Source organism: Haemorhous mexicanus, chromosome 12 (genome assembly GCF_027477595.1).
Source record: "Haemorhous mexicanus isolate bHaeMex1 chromosome 12, bHaeMex1.pri, whole genome shotgun sequence".
Taxonomy (NCBI): domain Eukaryota; kingdom Metazoa; phylum Chordata; class Aves; order Passeriformes; family Fringillidae; genus Haemorhous; species Haemorhous mexicanus.
This window is the reverse complement of record NC_082352.1, coordinates 11,813,814-11,828,855: the sequence shown is the minus strand read 5'-3', so window position 1 is coordinate 11,828,855 and position 15,042 is coordinate 11,813,814. Positions and strand designations below refer to the sequence as shown.

The 15,042-nt window shown below is 36.8% G+C and overlaps 1 protein-coding gene across 5 annotated transcripts in view; it reads right to left on the bottom strand.

The window, feature by feature from the left end:
* CHD9 (chromodomain helicase DNA binding protein 9) overlaps positions 1 to 15,042 on the bottom strand; it is an 86,687-nt gene that overhangs the window by 59,392 nt on the left and 12,253 nt on the right. For all 5 annotated transcript variants that reach the window (XR_009487958.1, XM_059857098.1, XM_059857102.1 and 2 more), the window contains exon 4: positions 10,930 to 12,532. Coding sequence is in view for 4 of the 5 variants with exons in the window: in XM_059857098.1 (XP_059713081.1) it covers positions 10,930 to 12,366 (1,437 nt within the window). In the remaining variant the exon portion in view is untranslated. The remainder of the gene's footprint in view (positions 1 to 10,929; positions 12,533 to 15,042) is intronic.

The window sequence follows — 15,042 nt, the reverse complement described above, 5'->3', positions numbered from 1 at the left end:
AGTTACAGACAAGAAAAATCAAACAGATATTTCTGTTTTTAAAAAAGTAGTCATTAGGTTCAAAATCCCTAGGTAAAGGTCTAAAATATATTGATCCACTGAAATCTAACATCATCCAACGCCTTCTTGGACAGTACAGATAAGAATTTGCTTCTTCTGGAACACATGCACATATATATGCCTGATTTTACAATTGGAAAAGTTTATTTAAGACATAAAGCCAGATAGCTTCCATCCCCAGCTATTCTTTTAATGGTCTTTTAAACTCCTGAAAAACATAACATGAACTGAAACTGCTCTAATTTAAGGGGACAAAATCCCTTTAAATGATGATTTAGAGGTAAAATAATGAAGAATTGACTGCAGAATTCTTCAGAACAGAAAGCAAAATTGCAAAAACTCAAAATTAAACTGAATTTTTAAAAGTTGCCACTTACCCACCTATGATCTATATGACCACCTCTTTTGAGTGCCACTGAGATAGTTATTTTCTCATGGGTTTTTTCTTACCAAACAGAGAAGAAGACAAGAAGACAAAAACCCACCCAAACTACCTTCAGAAAGAACATCACATGAAGAGCTTTCCCTTTAGTCCCAACATGCAAGATAGCTTCAGCATGCATGTCCCAATCACACTAAAAACCAGTACAGCATCCATCTCTGAGCAAGAAAAAGCAGCAGGACCTTAACGGTCACTGGTTCTTGTCAAAATTTCAGTTACAGTGTTCCCTCTCCATCTCTCATGGAAGTGGCCTTGTATGAACACATTTTTCTGATTTAAACAAAACCCACTTTCATCCTTAGGAATTTTACTGCTGTCACTATTTCCTTCCACTATCCCCCAGTTGTTCCACTCTCTATCAGTTTGTTATCAGCCCAGACTGAGAAGACATTCCAGGTGTGAAGGGTAAAGTGCACAACCTTCCATGGTCTATTCTATTCTTCTGCTGCTTGGAGGAGTCACTGAACCTGCTGAAGGGATCAAAGGAAGGGCAAGTGGGCAAGAACTCTCCAGAAACAGCAGGAAGCTGCCCACCTTTTTTCTCAGTGCCTCACTTCTGCAAATACCTACAGAAAGGGAAGTCAGGCTAGGGCAGAGAAACAACCACACATTGGACAAAACACAGAGGTAGCTTTTCTTCCACAGCATGCTGCAACAGCCCAATTTACCAAATTCTGTTCACATTTTACAATACATTGAGTGCAATGGTAAAAACCAATTCAAATAGAAGGTAAGTAAACCAGCTTATTCAAAAGTATAAAGGCTACTGGAAAAACATGATGCAATGGATCACTGTCTTGGTCAGTCCCCAGGAAATGATCCTATCATAGTATTGGCAGCCTTCTTTTTAACTTTTTCCTGTTTTTAAAGTATGCATTTTAAGTGCTTGTTTGTAGCAGAACAACGAAGTATTGTTGACAAGATGACAGACATGAAAAATAGGTATCATTTGATTAAGAGGGAAATACCAATCATGAAAGATCTTTAAATCAAAACAGACTTCATATTCAGAAAGGCTAGCATGTAACATCTCTCTCTACAATAATTTTATTCCCTAGAAGCAGTTAAGCAGTTAAGTTTAAAAGTTTACTTAATCTTTGAAAATGGCTTTTTTTTGGTAGTATTACTCAGTACCTTACAGAGTATCCAAAATGTTTTCAGCATTTATAATTTCAGTGAGATTAAAAAAAACCCAGCACTTAACACTAAAACATATATGACAGAAATTAAGGAAATTATTTTTAACATCAACAGCTGGGGAGTCACTAATATCAGTACTGACTGCACAGCATATTTCCATTTAAATCAAAGAGGGGGCATAGTTCTTCCACTTCAATTCAAAACAACTTATATATTTTTTGTTTCAGCTTCAATGAACTACTTTAACAGCTTTTTATGCCAGAATCTTCAGTTCAAAAGAGTCCTTTAGCATATATGCTAACCTAATGAAACTACTTCCCTTGAATCTAGTTTTCTCAATTAAATATTCATTAACAAAATCCTTCCCCCTAGTTAAGGAGTAAAACAAGACGCCTAAAGAAAAGGAATTTATCAGAAAGGGTGATGGTTCAAAAATAAAAAGTCCCAAGTCAGAGGATACTACTGGAGAACAACAGTTTTATTTCAGACAAATGAAACCCAAAAAGCAAACAAACCAAACTATTTTTTCCCCAAAATAAATTTCTATAGGATTTCTAGAGAAAGAACATAGCATCCAAGAGCTTCACAGTAATAACCACAAAATAACTTTTGGTAAGGATCAAACAGAAAAAATTGCACCAAAAAAAAAAAAAAAAGTTGCAAGACAGGTTTCGAAAAGGTTACTGCTATGGTTACGTTTCTAACCTCAACTGAGTCAGGCTACTAGCAGAAGTGGCAAGACTTTTGGCAGACCCACTGTAAAGGCCAAGAAAAGAGAAATTCTTATCTTCAACAGAGCTGAAGTCAGCAGAAACTGTCACCAGCACAGAGCAGAGTGACAGCCTGGTTAGAGACCAGCATGCTGCCAAGGATATCCCCAAGCACCATCATGAGCAGGGGCCCCTCTGTACCTTTGTCCCCAACAAGCAAGGCTGGGTCACCATTTCTGAAATCTAAAATCACTCAAAGCCTGAACACCATTGCAATTAAACCACATTAAGTCAGAAAGCACACTGGGCTGGCACCAGAAAACACATCTCTTGTGTGGTGTTTGGAGTTGATCAGATTTCAAACACTGCATGATTGCACGTCAAAGAATTCTCCAAAGGATGATATTAATAGGAGCTACAATACAGACACATCAAAATAAATTTGCCTAATCTTTTTTAAAAATTGTTCTTACTGAACTCAAAGACAGTAAGACATGTCTGGTTTTGTCACTCAGATGTTCCTTAAATAATTTATCTGCCTTCCCTGTGATGGCTTGGGTTCTCTAACAGCTGGTTTCTGCTTTTAAGAGTTTCAAGGACCAAAGTTCCTGCTACAATAAAGTTTACACATCAGGCTGAGCCATACCTAGGCCTCATGGACAACTGCTGCAATGACTTAAAAAACAATGTGCATGTACTGCATCTTCTTATCCTTCTGAGGAATACAAACAGGTACTAGAAGCCATAGCATGTTGCAAGTCTCAAAAAGCATAAGTTATGATTTTCTTGTGAGTTTGCTTAAAATATGAGTAAAGAAATCTCTGTATTGTATTGTTCATTAAAAAAGTAAGGTACAGTAAAACAATTCCTTTTAAGATTATTTAAGATTATTTTAAAAACCTATCAGTAGGACTATTGTTTTGAAACAATGTTTCAAACTCTAAGAAAATACACAAAAATCACAATATTTGCAATGGCTTCTTTAACACTATGGCTGGCTTCTCTTTCCTTTCCAGGATATCAACTGAAACTAAATTGTGAGGTCATGAGTATCTCTTAAAAGAGGCCTTCCTATCAATCTGTGAAACTCATTCTGGTTTGCAATTCAATATGCTGCTCAACAGCATTATGTACACATACATGATATGCTACTAACATGGAAATTATTTTCAAATACAGGCTAACTCCTGAGCAGGCAGTATGTAAAAGATGGGAACAATTTCAGGAGATATAAATTAAAATGCTTGCCTTCACAGTAAGCTATCAAGGGAACAAAAAACTTAAGTACAAATACAAGCCAAATAATCCACACAAAAGAAAACCTGCCACATTTATGAAAGAAAAATCAATCTCTGCTACAAATTGCACATCTTTCAAAAGTGTAAGACTTCTCATATTTTCTAGCCTAAAGCTACATTCCTAGCTTCATTTATCATGCTTACTGAAATCAGCATTAGAATTCTCGGTCTCATCATCCTAAGAATCCCACTAATTTATATTTATTAGCTTTAAGAGTTCCCAAATTCAATCCACTCAGCATCTGATGATAAACATTCTCTTAGAAATCTGTGTAACCAGGAAATTGAGCAATTTTTTTTAACCAAATAATAAAGACAACAATACCTCTCCAGATGTGGGAGGCTGTTTGGGAAACAAAGTGTTGAAAATAATTTTGATCTATATATTTAGAAGTAACATAACAGCTAAAAAAATATTGCAAAACCTGAGTGCAAAAAACACAGAGACATCTGAAGAAAAGCCACATGAATTCTAAATGTATAGATTCTCTGGCTTCACAACCACACTACTGGTTAACATCTTCACAAGTTCTGCTGCTCTTTCAGTAATAACACTTCACTAACACTTCATAAAGTGTTGATTTTCTATAAAATGTCTCAAGAGAAAATGCTGCTCTGGAAGTTTTACGGGCAATGGTATGTTCTTAGCCACTCAAAAATGCAGAGTCTAGATAACAGTGTTAGTTAAAGCAGGTTAGTGGTTACTGGAGCCAATGGACAGTGCCACGACGAGTCCACTTGCACTCTCTTAGCGTTTAATGCTGCAGGCCGAATCACAAATATTTTGCCTGTACTGCAGAAAATAATGCCTCCCACTCCTTCCTCTCTCAGGGAAACACAGACTGGCTGAGTTGGAAGGGACCTCTGGGGATCATGTAGTTCAGCCCCCTAGAACAGGCTGCTAAGGATGGTGTCCAGACAGTTCTTGGGTAGAAGGAGACTCCAGCTCTCTGGGCAGCCTGTTCCAGAGCTCTGTCACCCTCACAGTAAAGCAGTTGTTCTTCATATTTAGATGGAAGCTCCTGAGTTTCAGTTTGTGCCCCCTGTCCTGTCACTGAGCACCACTGGAATGAGCCTGGCCCGTGCTCATGGCACCTTCAGGTGTTTGTGTGCATTGACAAGCTCCCCTGCACTGTGCTAGGAAATGTGATCCTGTGCAACTGAGAGAACTGAACCAGGAACTTGGATTCTGGAAAAACACTCTTGACAAAAAAAGGGCAAAGTTTCTCTGTACCTGAAGGAATTTCCCAGTGCAGTTCATAGCCCAAACGTTGCATTAACACAAGACAAAATGAAAGAATAAGAGCTGTTTTTTAAACTATCTTTTTCCTGATAATTTATTATAGTTTAGGCATATATTGAACTACAGCTTTAACAGCCTAGAGAATGGGTTGCTGTCTTTAAAAGACAATTTAACATGGATTTTGTTTTCTCTTTTCTATGTAATTAGGTACCACTTCTTCCAGACACTAAGATTGCACAATTGTATCACTACTCTCATATTAATGAATTGCTTTGTAGTTTTTCAATGTTAACAAGACACCTATTTCCAAATAATTAGATTATTCAACCACACTTACCCTGCATTGTCATTAAAAAAATAATATCAATTTAACTTATTTTTATCAACTAGTCTCACCTTGCTATTTTACTCCTGCAATTTGACCCAGCCAGAAGCTTTCTTCCTATGCCTGCCATCCGTTAACTAATTTTTACAAAAATGCTTCTCTTTTGGCACATTTCAAAGACAATTATAGTAGTTATTTAATGAGTGTGCAATTATCTCAGGAAAAAAATATTATATTATGACAATCATTAAAACAGCAAGTGTTTAATTTTAAAGAGGAAACATACACAAAGAATTGGACAGCCGAATTATTGGACAAGTGATGAAGGTTGAGAGAGACCTTCTCAAGAAAGGTTTAAGAAAACCATTCATGATAGCAAAAAGATCCAAAAAATTGTGAAAAAAAATAATTCCACTCAACAGAAATTACTAAGAAACTCATAAAGCATTTAAAACTGTAAAAGAGATACTCTGGCACATTTTGAGTGTTCTGAAAAGCCCAGCAATTTTTGTCTTTCCCTTATTACAAAGTTTAATTTTGAAAGCCAAAACAGGGGAAATGAAAATCGAGACAACAAAAATTATACTCATCAATAAATGTGTTACAAATTTAGCTCACAAACATGTACTTTCTTTCCCCAACCTATGCAATTTGCAATTTAAAAAAATAAAATGTATAAAAGGTTTACATAAAACATATATAATATATACAAAAGCAAGTGCTTAATATTCAACTATAAATAAAGCTATCAAAACATTTCTCTTTAAATGATTAATATGCTATTGGCAAAAGACCACAGATTAATAATGAAAACATTATATTATATACAGCTATAATTTAGAACTTCATTCCAAGAACTGCACTACTTAGACTCAGAGATGCTGCCCTACTCTTCTCATTAACTCTGGGCATTTGACACAGCTTTGCCATGGTTAATCCCCCATGTTTGTGCAGGATTTTTTCAAATCACAGAAATAAAGCAAAAAAACCTGCAAAATATTGCATAAAGGTGATCGGTGAAGGGATTGTTTTCATTACTTCAGCATAGATGATAAACTTATTAGGTGCTAGGAATTCTGCTGCCTCACTGTGGTACAGGATTTACATTCCTATGAGGAAGGTAAAAAATGTTCTTGAGGCACAGAAAATTAAATCCAGTGCACACAACTTTTAGAAATGCTTAAAAAGAAACTTCAGGCAAAGATTTACATTTGTTAATATGATGTCACCCATAAAATTAACCCTAATTAAAGGAAAAGTATAAGAACATTGGATATGCTTAGTGGGAATTGTACCAGCACTATTCAGCACTTTAGGAAGAATAATCCAAGTTAGGGGTATGGAGGTTTTGCACATATCAAAACTACAAGATATGATTTGTAATGATCCCAAATGCCTACTGGAACAGACATCTAGATTTCTAATCACAGAATCATTAAGGTTGGAAAAGACTCCCAAAATCATCAAGTCCAACTTTTGACTAGTTGCAAAGATGTGAGATGATGCAAACTAGAACAGATTTTCAGATGTATATTTTGTTATGCTCAGTCTCACTGAATACTTCACAGCTTTCCAAGCACATAGAAGCACCACAATTTTAAAATTTTGTATTGTACCAACACATAGGAGCCATAACCTATTATTATGCAAAATAGCCAGTCTCTTCTACAAAGAAGTTTTGTGTAGTATGATCAATTCCTTAATTTCATATATTCCTTGTTACAGGCTTACTTAAAATTGAACCACACAGGATGTAAGAAGTACACTCCAATACTATATTATATCTATACAATATAGTGGATATATATGCACACAAATCCTGTATCCTTTGTTCTGATACATTTCCATAACTGCTTATATATCAAGCAGCTGTCTGGACTTAGATCTCACAGTTAGCCAAGAAAGCACATCACTGCTTACTATGTGTATCTCTCAGAAAAACTTCATAGTCCACGACTGTATGTACAAGTAGAACAGCAACCAATAGCAGGATAAGAGTTTTACAAGTGGAGTAATCCAAAGGATACATGTCTACAATGAATTTAGAGTTGTTATAAAAGTGCCATCTGATAACACAGTCAGACATGAGCAGCCTGTGACAATTCAGGACATCTCAGCAGCACATAAATCTGGATGTGGATCTGGTGAGAGTTAATTCCCTCTCTGATGATAAGCTCATATATGAGGTTATGCCACTCTGATATATACAGATATAGTGGGGTACAACACCACCCAAGCAATCATCTATGAGGTTCAGACTTTGCCAAACTTTCAACAAGGGCAAGACAAATTCTTTCAAAAAAATTTATGTCATCTATTTCTATAAAAGAAGAGGTAGGACAGCTCAGGCTTGCACGCATAAAAGCATCTGCATGTTTCAAGTCAGTTTTGACACAAATTCATGAATACACTGAATTGTCAAGTTAGGTGCCAAACTTTTAGTCACAAAAAGGAAAAAAATTAATTATGTGATTTAAGAACTAAGACTACCACCTCATCCTATAGCACTTCATATTATTAATGAAATGTTATTTTTCATCAGTATATTTTTCATTTTCATATTATTTTTAATCTCAATTCCTCTGCTTTCATGTGTGCAACCAGAAGACAACATACACAGTGAGACAGCTGTAATCTTCTCTAAGGACAGTTTATACTTAACTTTCCAAGAGTTTATACTTCACATTATTTTTCCAACAGTTTATACTTCACATTATCTTTTCAACTTCCTTTTTCTTCTAAAGATGTAAAACAATGTTGAAGCCTTTTTTTATCCTTCTGAGAAGCAAATAGATTATTTAGCCTTAGCAAACTCAAACCAGTTTTAAGTGGAGTTAAAAGAACAGAAGTCTTGTATTAGTCAAAGTAAAGACTACAAGAGTCTTCAGCATTTCATTTTACTTTCTGGTCTCAAACTAACTGATGAAAAATGCATGATGTAAAATTAAGGGTGCAATTTATTTACAATTCTGATCTAATTACAGCAGAAAGCATATTAGCACTATAAGACAGTCTTTTTAATTCTGCAGCATTATTACACCGAACAGATTGTATTAATTTTTAAATTAATTTCCATCAAAAGAATAACCATACAAGTAAAAATGTTATGAGTATGCTTGCTCTCAAATACTGAAACAAGTATTTAATGTTCTTCCTTAATTTAAATAACCTCAGCCTAAATACAGTTAAAGATCTTTGGTTGTCTAATATTGGGTCTGCTCCAATACCTACAGTTCATTAACTATTCCATAAAATAAAGTTATTCTTTCCGAGAAAACATCAACCATTATCAAACTGAAACTGTCAAAAAAAACCCAACTAAATTCACTATTAATTGTTTTCTCAATATGTACTAAAGCCAGTGTGAAGCACTGTCTTGTTAAAAAATTTCAAGTTCACCTTAACTACTACATATGAAACTTACCAAAATTCCTTCCCAACTGACTCTTACCTAAAGTCAACCAGTTTTAGGAAGATCAAAATTCCTTCCCCCTTTACCCCATCTTTTTCCTCCCTGGTTAAACTGCACACATTTGCAAAAAGCTCTAAGAGAACCAACTCATCTTGAACTTGAAATTCTAAAAAGAGATCAAAGAATAGAAGTGAGAATTACAACTAAAGCCCTTCTATAGAATTGTAGTCAGTCAAAGGACAGATCTGAAACACTTCAGTAATTGCCATACTTTTCCCTTACTGTTCATACTACATATTCCACTGATTTAAAGAGGCTTCTACATGGTTTGGTTCTGTGCATTCCTCAACAGTTTGACAGCTACCAGTTCACAACCAGTTTCTGAAGGAAACATTAAACATCTGTCCGACCAGATAAACTCAAGGTCAGAATCCAATTTATACAATTTATTGCATACCCCAAAATAATAAAAAACAAACCAAGCAGTTTTATAACTATCTGGCTTCCAGCTGTTTCATTTCAAAGAGGAAAAACATTAAAATTTCAAATACTGCAAAGTTGTTTTGTATTCACACCATGATAAAAACAAAACCAAACCCCTAAACTTTAAAGGCTCTCCACAGATCTCAGAACTTTCCCTCTATTTCTTGATACAAAGCAAAATGCTAGAACTGACATTAGTGAGATTGAAGCAAGTCTGAAAAGGTTCTGACAAATACAACACAAAAGTGACAGCACCAGAAAGTTTTATTAGAGCTGCTTTTCACTGCCTGGCTTATATCTCACATGCTCCTCAAAAATGATACTAATTCCTGGGTTTCTCACCACCCCCACTTTTCCTGGAATCCATTTCCTCTTCACCCTTCATCCCAAGTATGGCCAGGGAGCCCAAAAGCCTGCACACCCTTGTTCCCAGCCCCTGAGCTGCTGCCTGGCAGGGAGTGGGGCACTGCTCCCACGGCAGGACTGCACATTCACATACACACACTCCGACAGGATCACCTTCCCCTGCCAGCTGCTGGAGCCTGTGTCTTCAGCTTACAGAGACCTCTGACAACAGTGGCTACTTGGGTGCACCCTCTTTTGGTTTTGTAGGCAGGGAAGGAGAAAGGAAATGTTTATCAAAACCAACAGATTGCATCTACTGCATCATTCAGTTAATCAAGCTCATCTGAACCGCACTGCTGGATATCCATGTTCCATTAACATCACCCCACAGTTTGCAGGAAAAGTTTCACTGGTAGGAATTGACAATTACACGCTCCATAAACATAAGCAGAAGTTGTAACAGAGAAGCAATCTACTGAACCAAGACCAAAGATTAAGCGTGTTAAGCTCTTATCTCTACGCTAATGATCTAAAATTAACAGGGGGGAAAAGAAAAATGCTACATTGTCTCCTTCACAGGCCTGTGTCCTACAAACTAAGAGAAGCAAAAGTCAGTAGTTAAGGTTCTTGCCTTTCCCATAATTTTTTTCCAGAAAGACAACACTGTATATTCTCAGGGAGAGAGAATATTGGTGGCAAGAATACAGAAGTAACAGCTACTTAAAACCTTTTTAAAGCTGTCTGCTGTAAATTATGTTTGATTGTCAGAGTTGCATCTGTTTTGAAATGCACAGATTGAAAAATAGCAAACAATTTTTGTGTCATCTTGTCCTCCTCGTGGAGGACTCAAATGCTTGCAGTAGATGGGCACATTATACTAAAACAACTGCTGATTTTTTTGGTTTAGCCAAAAGTAACAAAATCCAACATACACACAGCTTTTTAAACGTTTTCTATTATTATTGAACCCATGAAAATCAAGAATAATAAGTGTGTATTTTTAGGCAATGAACGTGAGCACAAAGACACAAAGCAAAGGACAGAGCAACAACATAACCACTGCAATTCTTGCAGGAAATCAGCCATACAAACCTTACCAAAGGTCTTAAAAACATGTTTCTCTAAGTAATTTTCAAGACAGTAAGTCATTATATTTGCATCGAAATCATAAACCAGTAAATTTTCTCTGTTGTACTTCAGAAGTACAAGCAGCAGAAGGAGAAACACCATTTTATCTGAATAAGATCACATAGTCTTACTTTCTGCAGTGATAGGAAAACAACAGGAAAAAGCAATGTCTGCATCAAGTGGTTAGGTTTTTTCCCTCCTTAACTAGACTTCTTCAGGGTCAAATAACAGCTCAGAGACTTCAGTTATCATGCTTTGACTCAAGCACCAGTCACTATTATTCATTTCACCCCATCAACCAAATCAGATGGTTCAAACCCCCACTCCCCAAATCCCTACATACCTGTCCTTGTAAGGTTCCACGACTTCTGCCTTGCAGGTGCTGATTAGAAACTGAAGAATGCCAAGGATGGATCTGAGTCTGAGACGGTGCCCGAACGAGTTCGGATGACGGTGTCACTTGCTGCGGGGTTATGTGGTGCTCTAGGTCATGCTCTAAAACATGGCTTGTGCTATCCTGAACAAAAGCAGAGTCATCGAACTGTGGCAGAAGGTCTTCCTGCAAGAGGTCATCCGGGTCAAGTCCTGTGAATGGTTCACTGTGAGTTTCCACTTGATGAAGTAAGTTGTCATCTAAAGATGTAAAACCGTTGCTTTCAATAGGGTCGGCGAAATGGCTTATCTGAGAAGCAGAACCAGTAGAAGCTGGAAAATTAATATTCACAGGAGAGAGTTTCGAACTACTAAAGTTGCCCTGAGGATGCGCAGAATGCAACATTTGAAAAGTACTTGAATTCAAAGTTGTGTTAGGATTCAACATGTGCTCGGTTGTTTCTTGCTTGGTCCCTGTTTGAGATGTAAAGGCATCGCTTCCAGTGAAGTCAGAGATAGAGTGTGTCTGCTGGCTAGTAGAAAGAGCTGTTGTAGGCTGAAGAAGGCTGGTAGGAGAAATGTGATTATTAGAGTAGGAATATGGAGATGAAAATTGTTGACTATTACTGACAGAACATGGAGTAATAGTTGGGGACTGTCCATCAAAATTTCCTTCTTGATTCCCACAAAAATGTATTGAAGCACTTGCAGTTTGAGAAAACTGTTGAACAGACAGAGGCTGCTGTGAAGTCGATGGATTAGAAACTGAAGGTGGGTGGTTAACACTGACTCTGAGGGAAGTAGACACGTTAACTTCCATGAAGTCTTTTGGCTGACTCAGAGCATCCTGCCCCGTGTTGTTCCTGCTCTGCTGCGGCCGTAGCGAGGCACACTGATGCTGTGGTTCATTAGCCTGAAATAAGGCAAAGTCATGGTGTGCTACAAAGCTTTTGTTTTGCTGCATAGACTGAGAATGTCCTTGGTGAAAAGGGGACCCATTTTGATTCGAAACAGTCGTGGCAGTTTGATGACCCCACATAGGACTACCATCAGCCACATCTGGAAACATCCCATTGGACTGGTTTTGCGGATGAACTGGTGAACAATTGAACTGAGAGTGTGGTGATAAGACATTGTCAGCTGAGCTATTAAAAGACTGATTTACTGAGTGAAGCTTCAGTGAATCATACTGATTCAGCTGATCAAACTCACTCATCTTTTGTTGATTTTGAGCATCTTGCACATGGTTCAGTGAGTCTATGTGCAAAGGTTCAAATTCTGCACCCAAATTCAATTCATCAACAAGTGAAACAGGTCCAGGTTGAACAAAGGCATCATCTGACAAACCTTCTAAGGTCTCACTAAAAAGATTGGCATCATCAAAAAAATCCATCATAGGATCAGTCATCTTGAGAGGTCTGTTCTGCTTTTGCTCTCAACTCCAAATGGAGTCAATTTTGTCTCTCCACAGTGAACAGAAACAAATGACATCCAGCGGTCACCACCTTATCCAAGGCATGCCAACAGCCATTAGTGCTTCTGATGAAACATCCGTCTTCAGGTGTTAAAGCATCCTGAGGGAGAGGAGTGAGGGGGGGAAAAAAAAAGGAAAAATTTAATTTAATTACTCTCCTCATCCTTCCTTCCCCTTCCCAACACTTTTAAGGTTATTTTATACTTTGCTTATAACTTTAGCTACACTAAAAATCAAGTAAGTTATTTTTGCTTATACCTGATACTCTGTGCAGGTTTTATAAATTTTGCCCCTCATAAAAATATGTTTTAAATGTAATGCTTTAATTTGTTTTACTCACTCAAAGCAAGAGTTTTAGATTCTCCTTGGTCATATTCATTAAAACTACCAAATTGCACCAGAATTGGATTTTAGTGCTCCAGGATTAGAATTTGTTTATAGCAAAGAAATGTGAGATGTATGCAATAATTCTGTATACTTAAAAAAAATCCCTTGAAAGTTACAAACTACATTTAAGTCAGGTTAATTTCATTAGGAGAAACTGGGATACTTTGTTTCTTTTATTTAAGTTGCATTAAACAAGGTCCTGAGAAACTGTATTTTATCACACCTAGGAACTTAACAGACTTTTCTTAGAAGGAAAGACAAGAGAATGAACACAGTGATACAAAGGAAACACAAGAAGAACAAGCTTTGGTTCAAAGGAGTTTGCACACCTAGTTTTGAAACATTTGAAACTATTTATTCATAGTATCACTGAGTGATCACCAATTAATTGATTTGCAGTGAGGGATTTAAGGAGAATTGAAAAGCATGGAAATTTAACTTTAGCCTAAAACCTCCCACATTTATAGTGTAATCAAACAGAATGGGAAATGACTGAAAATGTGTGTCTGTGTTAATGTACCTCCCCAGATAACTGGTAACTCAGTAGAATAAGGAAGCAATCACTTTAAATGAGCACCTTTGTGGAATAATCATTCATTTATCCTGTCAATACATCTGTCTAATTAAAGAAAAAAAAAAGGGAAAAAAACCAAACACAATTTTTAATTCTTGACCCTCCCATTAAAGCTCACCTTCAACTGCAATTCATCATTAACGAATCTTCCTAAGAATAAAATGAGTATAGGATCCTTGCAGAAATGAACACCCTGTAAATCTGAAATATTCTCTGATGGAAAAGGTTCATGCTGAACCAACTAAACCCCAAGTACTTCTTGGCAAGCTGACCAGAACCCATTCTGCATATACTCCTAGGCCACTGAGGGTGGTGTGGCCATAGCCAGAATAAAGCCAGACCTCCTTTAGGGTTTGAGTATATGAGAGTTCTGGTACAGAGAAGGGCAGAGGGATCCTGTATCATCCTGAGAGACACAGATCAGGTATGGTGTCAGTGAGGAGGAGAACAAGCATGACAAAGAAGAAGTGACAGAAGCTTAGGGAGATGACACCTTAGCACAGCAAAGCTGCTGTGGACCCCAGATTACACATGTGCAAGTTATTGCTTAAAGTTGGGATCTCCTGAGGTCCCAAGTTAAAGAAAGCATTAATATAAATTAGACCTCATTATCTTCTAACACTGATTACACTGTCTACTTACAATTAAAAGCAACATAATGATGACTTTCCCAGAATGGAACACCTTCCAATAGATGATAAACAAGCAGCAGGATCCAGGCAGAAAGTCTGGCATGGGTTATAACACTGCTAATATAATGATATCTCATCCTAGTTTATCTCAACACAAAAGATAAATCAGGAGAGAGTATTTTAGCTCTGAAGAAAACCAATTCAGATTAAGTACAAGGAAAAAAATATCACAGACACAGAACAAATGTAATTCAAGAAACCCCACCTGAGGGAAAAAAAATATGGAAATTGTGGGAGCCATGGGTAAAATGTCATGTTCCAGGCTATCAAGGACTACTCAAAAATCTCAAATTTGAAGTCTGTATCAGTAAGTTTATATACTGAGTCTGATCAATTTTTGCTAACTGGAAAAAACAGAGAGAAAAAGAGATATTTCTTCTATCTATAGATACCAAGGATGTACAATCATTAACTAGTATACATGCTCTTAACTAGAGAAGTCTAGAACTACTCAACAGGACTAAAAGAATGCTGTATTTAAAGTCATATATACCAAACAATCTCTTCCTGTTTTACTGACTGTGTCCCTTTACAGTAAGGAAATGGAGAAAAGCTTGCAAAACAGCTGCAATTACTGCAGCACACTCACAGAAATTTACTTCTTGGCTCAAAAACCAAGAAACACTTTCCATCTTCATTTTTCCTACTTCCTTTCAGTATAAGGAAAACAAAAGAGGAAATAATGAACAAATAATATGAACTCTCCTTTGAAAATACTAAGGTTTTATAACAGAAATAAATCTTGGCAGGTACAACTAGGAAATATAACCCGAAGATGTCAGCTTTGCTTCAAGGATCCAAGCAAGTTGGACAGCACAGATGAATTTCCAAACTGAGAAATCTGAAGGCTAGATACACGAGAAACCTCTCCCAGCTAATTAAACCAACATAAATTTATTGAAAGACAGCTTCTATGTGAAGTGGAGATTGTGAAGTGACAAAAACCATCCCAAAATA